This window comes from Mesoplodon mirus (genome assembly GCF_964341445.2).
Source record: "Mesoplodon mirus genome assembly, chromosome: 1".
Classification (NCBI taxonomy): domain Eukaryota; kingdom Metazoa; phylum Chordata; class Mammalia; order Artiodactyla; family Ziphiidae; genus Mesoplodon; species Mesoplodon mirus.
In genome coordinates this window covers 224,496,355-224,507,796 of record NC_138976.1, presented here as the reverse complement: position 1 = coordinate 224,507,796, position 11,442 = coordinate 224,496,355, and the positions used below count along the sequence as shown (strand labels likewise).

Here is an 11,442-nt window from a genome sequence, read left to right as displayed (position 1 = left end):
CGGCCAGCGGCACCTGAGAGGGGAGCGGGCGGGCCGAGCGGCGGTCCCGCGGCTGCAGGGCGCGGATCCCCGGGAGGGACCTGGGAGGCGGAGGGGCGGGCCGGGGGCGGGCGCGGGGGAAGCGGCCCTCCCTCCCGCCTCCCCTCCCAGCAGGTCGGAGCCGGGACGCGGCGGCCCGGGACGCAGGGAGGGGACCCGAGTCGAGAAGGAGGGAGGGGCCGCGCCGCCTTCGAGAGTCATTGGAGGACGCGGCCGCCCGAAGCTGATAAATAAGGGGCCGGGCCGCGGCTGCCGGCCAAGCTGGACGCCCCGACCGGTGCGAGGGCCAGGTCAGCGCCGGCCCGTCGACGCGAAGCGAGGCGACCCCCGCGCGCCCATGGCGTCGCTGCTGGGAGCTTACCCGTGGCCCGAGGGGCTCGAGTGCCCGGCCCTGGAAGCCGAGCTGTCGGACGGGCTGTCGCCGCCGGCCGCCCCCCGCCCGCCAGGGGACAAGGGCTCGGAGAGCCGTATCCGGCGGCCCATGAACGCCTTCATGGTGTGGGCCAAGGACGAGAGGAAACGTCTGGCGGTGCAGAACCCGGACCTGCACAACGCGGAGCTCAGCAAGATGCTGGGTGAGCGAGCGGGCGGGGCGCGGCCCGGGGTCGGCGGGCGGAGGGCTGGCGGCTGGAGGCCGGGCGGGGTGGGCCGGACCCGGCGTGGGGCGCGCGCCGTGCCCGCGAGGTTGGGCATCGGGGCGAGCGTGAGTGTGCGCTCGGGGACGGGGATTCCGAGCAGGGGTGCCCGGACAAGGCCCAGAGCGAACCCGCGTGGCCCTCCGGGGTGGCCGGAGAGGCCCCCTCGCTGGGACGGGAGCCGAGTTAGGGGCCCCGCGCGCACAGACGGGCCGGGTCGGAAACGCCGCGGCTGGGTGCACCGGGCGTTCGCCAGGCGTACCGGAGCGGGAGACCCCCTCATTCCCTGAACTCCACCGCGGGCACAATCGCAGAGGGTGGTCGTAACTCTCATTAACGAAGATTCGTGAAGAGAGACCTGCGGGGACACATTCCTGCTTTACCTCAATTATTAAACCGACAGCAAAGCGGACTTGATTCGAGCCTCTGTTTCTCAGTCTCAGGAGTGTAGAAAATGTGATTCGGATGCTTAGCGCGGCCAGTGCGGGTCTGATCTGGAGCCCGGCCGCTTCTCGCGGGCTGCTGTGCGGTCCCAGCCCCGGCGGCGGGACTGGGGACAGAGATAAGCCAGGCCCAGGAGCCCAGAGAAAAGATGTTCTCGGGGGTTTCTTCTCTCTCCCTTGACAGGAGCTGAGCATTTATCACCTCCGCCCAACTCCTAACCTCTTTGCCCTTCAACGTGGTTTTTATTCATTTCGACGGATGGGAACTTTTCAAAGCACTTTGTGTGCCCAGCGGGCCCCAGGCCCTGTGAGAAGGGACAGTGTGTGGTCACCCGAGGCTGGCCCTGCCCTCTGCAACCCCACCCGGCCCAGGCTGCAGCCTTTTTCCTTTTTCCGTTGGAGCTCGGGGCACCTTCCCCAGATCCGTGGAGTCATGAGGGCTGACACCCACCTTCGTGCGGGCTAAAGCCACAGGCCCTCCGGCGGCAAGGGTCCTCGTGCAGTTAGGCGCCCTTTCAAAGCCGCTGATGGAGTGCTGGTCTCAAAGAGCCTCCTACCCCCCGGCCCAGCCCCCTGGCTAGCTGTGCCCGGGATGAATTAGTGGGCCAGTGTCTTAGTGAGCCCCTTCCCCCATAAAAATATTTAAAATCATACTTTATACTGTGTTGGCATAAAGAAAACTATATTAATTTATACAATAATAAAACATTTCTTCAAGCAAAAAGTTTACATTTTTCTTCAGGTTTCCAAAGAAATGAAAACACCTTTTTTGTTTGTGGGCCCCTAAAAGTTTTTCTTTTGGTGAGCCCAGGTGCCATGCCTTTTGCCCAAGCACAGCCCTTGTGACCAGGATAGAGCAGGCCCAGGCCAGGGATGGGAGAACTCAAGCTGGGGAGCCTTGCAGGATTAGGGCTGCCTGCTCTCAGGGAGAGGACAGGCAAAGGGACTTGGGTGACAAACGCTTCCTGTGAGCTGATCCTTGTTGGCAGTTGGCACTTAGGCTTCCAGAGGTTACAGTGCATTTTGCAGGAAAGACACTGACTCCTTCCTGCTTAACCACACAGCCCCTGGCACTAGGCAAAGGAAACCAACGTGGTGTTGCTTTGAAAAATGTGGACTTTCTACACCTGCTACTAGGGGAGCAGCAGGATGATCTATTTCCACCCCAAGCCCATGATCTCGCCCAGCCCTTTCCTTTCTGACTTAGGAAAGGGAAGGGGCTGAATGTGAGAGCCCAGACTTTTTTGACTATTAGCTCTGCAATCTTTAACATGAAAAACTTCACCCAGTAGCACTGGTATTTGTTATGTTATGAGTGAGAAAGCATGGAAAGACAGTTATACATTTAGTGGTTTTAAAAATGAACCTATGTTTTATGAATACTACAATATCCAGGTGCACTTAGAAACTAGAGTCACATTTTATATTCAGTCCATAGTCAGGGTGTGGGTGTATCTGGGTCTTAGGCCTCTTGCCACGACTGTGGCCTCAGCCACACTCTGGAAACTAATAGCCAACCCCAAATCTGGAGTTCCTGACACTTTTCAAGTTGCCTTGTTAAGTGACAGCTAATTGTATTAATTGACAGGTCTGTCGGAATAGTTATAAACTTTCATCCCAACAGGAGAACGCCTTGAATAATTACCCTTGTCCAGCCCCCTCTATGGACCCGGCACACATGGCCAGCCAGTACACAGCTCTGGACTCGGCCCTGTGCAGAGTGCTCTGGGTGGGAGCTGTGGCCCCTTTCCTTCCAGGGCTTGGAGGCGGGAGCTGCCCTCTGGGCTAGTTTGTCTCAGACTTCAGGATACAGTAGAGTCATGGGAGAACTTGTCAAGTTATAGAATCCCAAGCCCACCCTAGGAGGTAACAACCTAAGGGGTCCAGAGCAGCCTTTAGAAAACCTGCAGCGGGAGGGATGTGCAATGTACTTCGAGAGAGGAAGAGATACTAAAGTGATTCACAAAACAACACGTAAGTGAATAAGGATGAATAGAAAATACACGTAAAACCAGCATTTTCGCACCAGTGGGATACACGTGTGCAATGCTTCTTCAGGAGAGAGTTTTGAGTTGCGTAACATCGCAATATATTTTTATAGCGAGGAAAACAGAGACCAGGGGAAGGTAAGGGATTTGCTTCTGTACAGGGAGTCAGTGGCTGAGCAGGTGCCCCCTGCCATGGTCAGAGGGTCCTAAGTGGACAACCGGAAGCCATAGCTTGTGTGCGTGTGCGTGCGTGCTGCATGGTCCTATTTGACTCTCAGATGTAAGGGATAATCCTCTGATGCCCTAAGTGAGATCCTGTAATTTACGTCCATCTGTAAAACTATAACTGAGCCTGAGTTCCCTGACAAGAAGGCCTGTGAGATTCATGCCACAAATAAATATTATAGCATCACTTCCTGATGGGGCAGCGATAATCAAGGAAGACAGAGTTTTCACTAAAATGCACAAATGATTAGCACTGACCCTCAGAGGGTAAAGGCAGCCCAAATCAGTGTTGTAGTCGTGACATGTTTTTCTCCTGTCGGTGACGTTGGGTCAGGTGGGCGTTTCACCGAGAATCCCACACTGTTGATACGTCCGCGTTATCTGGTGGCTTTGACAGGAGAGGTGCCAGTGACTGTGTGCCTAGCTGGTACGAGCGCCTTGGGGCGTGCAAGCGGGAGAGGTTGGTTTGGCCTCACTGTGCGTGCAGGACGTGGGCTGGGAAGAGGATGCGAGGAGTGCGGTGCGTCCTGTGCGGAGGGGGGACCGCGGGGTGGGGGGGGACGGGGGACGGAGGCGGCGGCGTGTGCATGTGCGATGCTCCGAGGCCGAGTCGGAGACAGGTGCATGGGCCGTCCCGAGCCGCGCAGAGGCTGAACGCGGCCTTCTCTGACTTGTGTGAGCAGGAAAGTCGTGGAAGGCGCTGACACTGTCCCAGAAGAGGCCCTACGTGGACGAGGCGGAGCGGCTGCGCCTGCAGCACATGCAGGACTATCCCAACTACAAGTACCGGCCGCGCAGGAAGAAGCAGGCCAAGCGCCTGTGCAAGCGCGTGGACCCCGGCTTCCTGCTCAGCTCGCTCTCCCGCGACCAGAACGCCCTGCCCGAGAAGCGGGGCGGCGGCCGGGGGGCGCCGGGGGAGAAGGAGGACAGGGGTGAGTACTCCCCGGGCTCCGCGCTGCCCGGCCTGCGGGGCTGCTTCCACGAGGGCCCGGCCGGCGGCGGCGGCGGCGGCGGCGGCGGCACCCCGGGCAGCGTGGACGCCTATCCCTACGGGCTGCCCACCCCGCCGGAGATGTCGCCCCTGGACGTGCTGGAGCCGGAGCAGAGCTTCTTCTCCTCCCCCTGCCAGGAGGAGCATGCGCATTCCCGCCGCATCCCCCATCTGCCCGGGCCCCCCTACTCTCCGGAGTACGCCCCCAGCCCTCTCCACTGTGGCCATCCCCTGGGCTCCCTGGCCCTCGGCCAGTCCTCGGGCGTCTCTATGATGTCCACCGTGCCCGGCTGCCCCCCGTCTCCTGCCTATTACTCCCCAGCCGCCTACCCTCCTCTCCACTCCAACCTCCACGCCCACCTGGGCCAGCTCTCCCCGCCTCCCGAGCACCCCGGCTTCGACGCCCTGGATCAGCTGAGCCAGGTGGAACTCCTGGGGGACATGGATCGCAATGAGTTCGACCAGTACTTGAACACTCCCGGCCACCCAGACTCTGCCGCCGGGGCCGGGGCCCTCAGCGGGCAGGGCCCGGTCTCGCAGGTGACACCGACGGGCCCCACGGAGACCAGCCTCATCTCCGTGCTGGCTGATGCCACGGCCACGTATTACAACAGCTACAGCGTGTCATAGAGCCCGGGGCAGCCCGGCCGGCCCGGCCTGGTCGCAGCCTCTCCGTCCCGCGCGGAGCGGAGCCGAAGCGCAGCGCCCCGGGGTGGGCAGGTCTGCGCAGCCGACCGGCTCTGCGGATCCAGGGCCCTCCGCCCGCCCCCTTCCCCGCCCCGCCCCGCCCCCTGCAGCCTGCGTTTTGAGTATATTCCTTCAAATGAGTTTTCATTGGCCACACCCTGGGAATCAGGCCCGGTCGTGGCTGAAAGACACTGCTTCCCGCGAGAATTTTCACTGACCTCTCCTCCCATTCCTCATCCCGGAAACAAATTCGGGAAAAGTCCGGAAACATTCGCATCTCTCCTGCTTCTGACACAGCCGCAGGGGTACAGCCGTCCTGACCCTTGGTCGTCCAGGTGAGGAGAGCCCTGGGCTAAGATTCAGGGGACCCGGGATCCAATCCCAATTCTGCCTCAGGGGGCTGGTGAAACCCGACTCCCTCCCCTCCCCTTCCAGCCCATCCCCCCCCCGCCTGTAGAGTGAGGGACAGACTCCGCATCTAAGGCCCCCTCTGCTTCAGGGTTTTCTGATTTAGGATTCTCTCGAGGCCAACACAGGAAGATGAAGTTGGCCTCAGTGAGCTCATTCACCTGCAACCTGGTGACGATTCCATGCACAGCCCAAGGACACCAGGCTGCTGCGCCTGGTCACAATCTTCCAATAGGATCATAGTCTTCCAAAAGGACGCTTTGAGAAAAAACACTCACCTTGATTTGGGAAATTAACCCCTGGGGTGAACTGCATCACTGAAAATGAGATTGAATTCAAGATTTAAAACAAAGAAACAAACATATTTTTTTAGACAAGTTCTTTTTTTATTACACACACATTTCAAGAGAATATACACAGCCTGAATATATACAGCGTGTGTGAGACACACACAACACACACATCTCCATGCACAACCTGAATCAGATACTCTTTGCTGTCCTTGGCAGCTTCTCGTCAACCCTCTGTTACCAACAGCCCAAAGAGCAGGGAACTGGAAAAGAATTTCAGCCCAGTGGTATCACTTTCTTCCAATCTGAATGTGTTGATTTCTTGAGCGGACTTTCATCATGCTCCCCCTTCTGCAGGTGCAAAAGGATCTTCCTTCCCGCTGTCTCCATCTCCCTTTCCTGGAATTTCTTTTTTCTCTTCTTTTCTGCTCGTTCTCCACCCCCTGAATTGGCCACTAATTCAAAGATCCCTTGACTTAAAATTGCAGGCATGATTCCTATGGCAGAAATGGGAATTTGTTCTCCTCACCAGCCAGCTGGTTCTTTGGGTAACATCTTCAGCCCACACATCAAAGCAACTTCCCTTTATTATACTTACTTCCCAAAGAACAGAAATGCACTGTGATTCAGAAAATATTTCTGAGCCCTGACCCCATCCCCAAGACATTTCCATCCTTCCCCCAAGCCTCCTTTGAAGGAACATATCTATCAGTGTGCTAAAAGACAGTTGTTTGTCTTTTGATTTCAGCATATTATTGCCTGTATGAAATATGTAAGTGTCTTATATATTCTCCTATTAGTTTCACCTTATATTTCATAGTGTTGAAAGATGCTTTTTTTTTCCTTCCAAGGAGTCCTCTTGTAAAATCTCTTATGTGATTAATCTTTGTGTTATTACTGTATATGACATTTGGTAATAAATAGTAAATCATGGACAATATGATTGGTGCAGTCCAGAATGTATGTTAATAATCTTATAAAACATTATCACAGACATTAAGCTAAACTGTTCCATTTTCTGTAAGAACGACACATGCTTTGGAATGGTTGTAGATATTGATTTGTCTAAAATATTTAATTTAAATAAACGTTTTTGTACCGTGACCATTCTATCATTCGAAATACAGTTTTGCAAAAAGAAAAAGTTTTCAAGGGAGGCGTAGGTATTATGCCCAGTACTCCTTCCAGCACTGGTCAAAATGTTTTCTCCCTCAACTTTTTTATTTTAAAAAGTTATCTTGTAGGAGTGGTTGGTTTTATTTTATGAATTATGGTAAAGAGATAAAGCCTAATTTTACACCTTAGAAGCACTGTTGTCACTGATACTGAAAGAAAAGATGGATTCATAGCCTACTTGCAAAACAGTTTTCTCCTCGAGAGGCATGACTTCACACTTGTAAAGTGGAATGAGGTGGCTGTCAGCTGTCTCAGGATGGGAAGTAGTGCCCAATTATTTGCTTCCTTAAGGCTACCACACTTTCCCCTTCTTTTTGAAATCATCTTTTGAAGAATATTTAGATTGCCCTCTTTACTATGCCTTTATAGATGTGGTACTACAAAAATTGTGTGCTTTCAAAGCTCCGTGGAGTGTTTTGGAGAAGACAGGGGAACACAAGGCTGGGTAATTTAATTAAAGGATATAGCATCTTGTGAGGTTTAGGATGAAAATCCCAGCCAAAAAGTGCCTGGAAAAAAACTGATGATCCCTCAGTCCCCAGGCAGGTCACCACCTCTGGCTCTTCTCTGCAGGGAAGCCGTTGTAACTTGTTTATGTCAGTAGTAGCCTTGTGTTCTCCCAGGGCCTCTGGGCCAAGGAGTAGGTCTTGGGAGGGTCCGCACAGGCAGACGTTCATCCTGCAAATTTGATCGTAATCTCTCGTCATTACTTTAATAGCACTTTATAGATGTAGGGAGTTTTACAGCAAGTTTTATGGTCTGTTTCTCATCCCCAGCCCCAGGTGGGGCCCGTCATCACTCCACCCCATCGCACAGTCAGGAACACTGAGGCCCAGGGTGGGAGGTAACACCCTGGAGTCACCCTACCAGCGGAGGCTGAGGTTTCAGCACCTTGTCAGATGCATCTGCTGGCGGTGGAACAGTCTCCCAGCTGAGTCTCCCAGCTCCTTTTATAGAGCTTCACCAGGCATGGGATTACACGCGGCCCATTCGTACCTCTCACAGCCCAGGGAAAGAGGATGGACAAAGAGGAAATGGCAGGGCCCGTGTTAGCTGACCCCCGAATTCCTTGCTGCTCAGGCCCACCACCATGGCCGCTGACCGTGGCCGTCTGCGGGGTCATCAGCTGGCGGGAGGGCTTGTCATGCAGCGTCTGCTGGCCTTGTCTGTGTGTCAGCGTCCGGCCCTGGACGCTGCCAGATGGGCGTGTTTCATTCCAGGCCACACTGTGCGGGGTGGAGGCGTTGTCCCTGCCTCTGGGAGGGCAGGAAACTGGCAGGCGACAGGGCGCTCTCTCACTTTTGCTCAGCTATGGGTGAAACAGTCATGCCCGGAAGCGGGGTGTATTTCAGAGTTTTAGCTGCCCATCCCGGGGACCCAACTCCCACCCCCCTCCACCCCCCCACCCCCTCCCCGTGACAAAAGCACTTTTGGCTTTGGCTGATGGGAATTGATGGGTGTGCACAGTTATGAGTTGTTTTCCTAAAACATAGATGTTACCACGTCATGCTTTTCCTTAAGACCCTTCAGTGCCTGTGTGTTGCCCTCGGCACACAGGGTGAGTACAGTGGTGGGTCCACAGGGAGCCAGCGAGGTTCCTGGGTGCCGGGAGGGTACTGTGTTCACAAGGCCAGCCCTCTGCCCCTCCCCCACAGTGTCCCTACTGCACGGAAGGCCTATTGTTCTCTGAAAATGCTCTCTTTTCCCATGCTTCCATGCTTTTCCCAGCGCTAGTCCCCGACCAGGGAGACCCTCACTCCCGTCACCTGTCTGATGACATCCCACCCACATCCCAGATCCAGATCAGGCGTCCCTACCTGTGCAGGCAGAGGGGCGGGTCACTCTCCTCCCTGAGCTCCCACAGGACTTGAACAGATCTGGCACTTACAGCTGGCGTTGGTGTCATCCACCCATGTGCATCTTCCCCAGCAGGGCAGACACGTAGTAGCTGCTCAACAAATAAGTGAATGAATAAATGAATAAGGTGAACATCTGAGAGGTCCTCTAGGTATTCCAGTTAGTCCTGGTGCTAAAGACCTGAAACCTTCTGGGTTCCTAATCTCTCACTCAACTCTCTGGAAACCCAGACTCTGGAGCCCTTGTGTGTGCAGTTCTCAGGGCTCTGAGACTGGATGTGATGCAGCCATGGCTGGTCACCCTCCCCTGCTACAATATAGCCTGCAGTAAACAGGTTAGGAGGTGGGCACAGGGGACCAGAGCATGTCCTCTCCCGTCCCATCCTAGGGCAGCAGAATAGAGCTGAGGGTGGATGATTTGCAGCTTTTGTAACTGCCTACCTTTCCTTTCGAAAAAGGTGTGCTGTTGATTTCATCCCAAGTGAAAGGAATTTGGAAGGAAAGAAGGAAGAAAGGAGGGCAGGAAGGGAGAGAGGAAAGAGACATCTATCTATCTATCTATCTATCCATCCATCCATCTATCCATCCATTCACCCATCCACCCACTTCACCTACCCATCTCTCTATCATCTTTCCATCCATCCGCCCACCCACTTATCCATCTATCTGTCACTTATCTATCTATATCATCTATTGATATTTTAATTCTCAAAAGAAACACAGTCTTTGTAGAAAGTTTAGGGAAAAAAAAACATCATAGAGAAAAAAATAAATCATCTATTTTCAGCAACCTAGAGACATTACTAGTAATTTTTTTACACATATCCACCAAGTCTTTTTTGTTTGTCTGTCTATAGCTCTACATATACATGTCTTTAACAATAGATATTTTTATTCATTAATATTAAATAAATGTTTTCCTATGTTCTTAAACTTTTTCTGCAAAAGGTGTTTTCTTTGCGGTTGAAAAATCAATAAGAAAAAATTTCAGAAAAAGAGAAAAATTACCCACTCCGTGACCTTGACATAGCTATTTTCTTTTTTTTAAATTAAGAAGAATTTTTTGGGGGCTGTGCTGTGGGGCTTGCAGGATCTTAGTTCCCCAACAAGGGATCAAACCCATGTCCTTGGCAGTTAAATGGTGGAGTCCTAACCACTGGACCACCAGGTAATTCCCAACATAACTATTTTCAACATACTCATTTTTGTATACTGAACTCCCCAGTCCTGTATTCATGTGTTCAAGATACAGATACCATTGGTTTTTGGCTTTATCCTTTCATCATCCTGTTATAGAAGTTTTGCCACTTTGATATCTGTCTTCATATTCATCATTTTTGATGATAGCACAGTACTCCAGTGCATGAATGTGGTTTAATTTACTTGACCATCCCCTGATATTAGATAACTAAGTTGATGCATTTTCATTTTTGCCATTATAAATAGCACTGCAGTGAACATCTACTTGTTTCTCTCCTTGGCTAGATTCCCAGTGGGGTATCACAGGTCTAAGCTAGGAACAAGTTTACAGCTTCTGATCAGACTGCTTGTTTTTTGGCCCTCGCAGCGCATCTCAGCTGGCTGTCGAGGCACAAGATGGCTCCATGCAATTCCCAGAATGAACTCTTCCCTACCAGGAAGAAGGAAAACTCCTGAAGACTGTTTATAACTAACTCCAATCTGACTATGCTCAGTGGGCTTCCCCTGTCATGCGGGCTTGTCTTCCTGAGGACCAGTTATGTGCTTGCTGCTGGCTTCATTGGCACATTGGAGATGTTCCTTTCCTCAAGTGCCATGTAGATGGCACACCCTTCCATCTACATCAGCTTACTATATGGGGGAAAGGCTTCCTCTATCAGTCAGCACGGGAACTGGGTTGGTCCCCAGAGTCCCCTGGAGCGGAGAGCAGCTGGCTGCATTCACAGGGCGCTCGGAGCTCCAGGTAGTGGGAGAGCATCTGGAAAGAGCCGGAACTTAGGGCAGGGGTGTGACCTCACCCCATCACTGGACTTTGATTGGACTGGGGGTAAATCTCTGGACCTGTTCTCTCATCCAGGACAGGTAGTTTGTGAATTTGTGGGCACTTGAGAAATTGTAAGGCTTTATACACATGTACAGAATAGCTATTGTCTATTTCAGATCTCCTTGAACAATTTAGATTTCTTTTAGGCCCGGAGGCTGGTACTAGTTTAAAAAACCCAGAGTCACGTGTTCAGCAGTTACCACGCTGAGACTGATTGTGCAGCAGAAATAAGGGAACGGACCTCATGAGAGGGGCTTGTAGAGGATCCATCCGTTTCCTTGCTTGGCACTGACCTGGGGTTGACAGAGACTGTTTGGGTCATTGAGTCCACTCCCCTGTCTCTACTGAAGACTGCGTCTTAGCCATTCTCGGCAGACGGGTTTCTATTTGATTGGAGTCCTCTAGAGAAATGGGTTTTCTCTCTGTTAGTTCATCTAACGAGTTCCATCATCAAAAAGTTCTTTCTTGTACCTCACCTAAATCCCTCCTGCTCAGTCTAAATCCACATCTGCTTGATGTCATATGAGGAGATTTACGGGATTTGTCCCCAGGAGGTCCTCCCCCTGAAGGCTGGTGGTCACACTCCTTTCCTCCTTGTTATGGGACCATGTTGAGGCCCCGGTGTGGGTTGAGTGTTCCTCCAGATCAGGGCTGTTTTCCCCTGAGCTGGAGGCTGAAGGT

The 11,442-nt window shown here is 52.9% G+C and overlaps 1 protein-coding gene across 3 annotated transcripts; it reads left to right on the top strand.

Moving 5' to 3' along the window:
- Window positions 1-217: 217 nt before the first annotated feature.
- SOX7 (SRY-box transcription factor 7) lies at window positions 218-10,983 on the top strand. Of its 3 annotated transcripts, none has more exons than XR_014293849.1 (3): window positions 218-614; window positions 4,014-5,343; window positions 10,306-10,983. XR_014293849.1 is itself a non-coding variant. In XM_082618411.1 (2 exons), exons 1-2 carry the CDS (start codon window positions 377-379, stop codon window positions 4,949-4,951), a joined length of 1,176 nt encoding a protein of 391 aa, XP_082474537.1. In that variant the 5' UTR covers window positions 218-376; the 3' UTR covers window positions 4,952-6,810. The 3 variants fall into 3 exon arrangements, 1 of the variants encoding a protein (XP_082474537.1); XR_014293850.1 differs by lacking the exon at window positions 10,306-10,983 and adding an exon at window positions 5,508-6,810; XM_082618411.1 differs by lacking the exon at window positions 10,306-10,983 and having other exon boundaries at window positions 4,014-6,810.
- The last annotated feature ends 459 nt before the right edge of the window (window positions 10,984-11,442 follow it).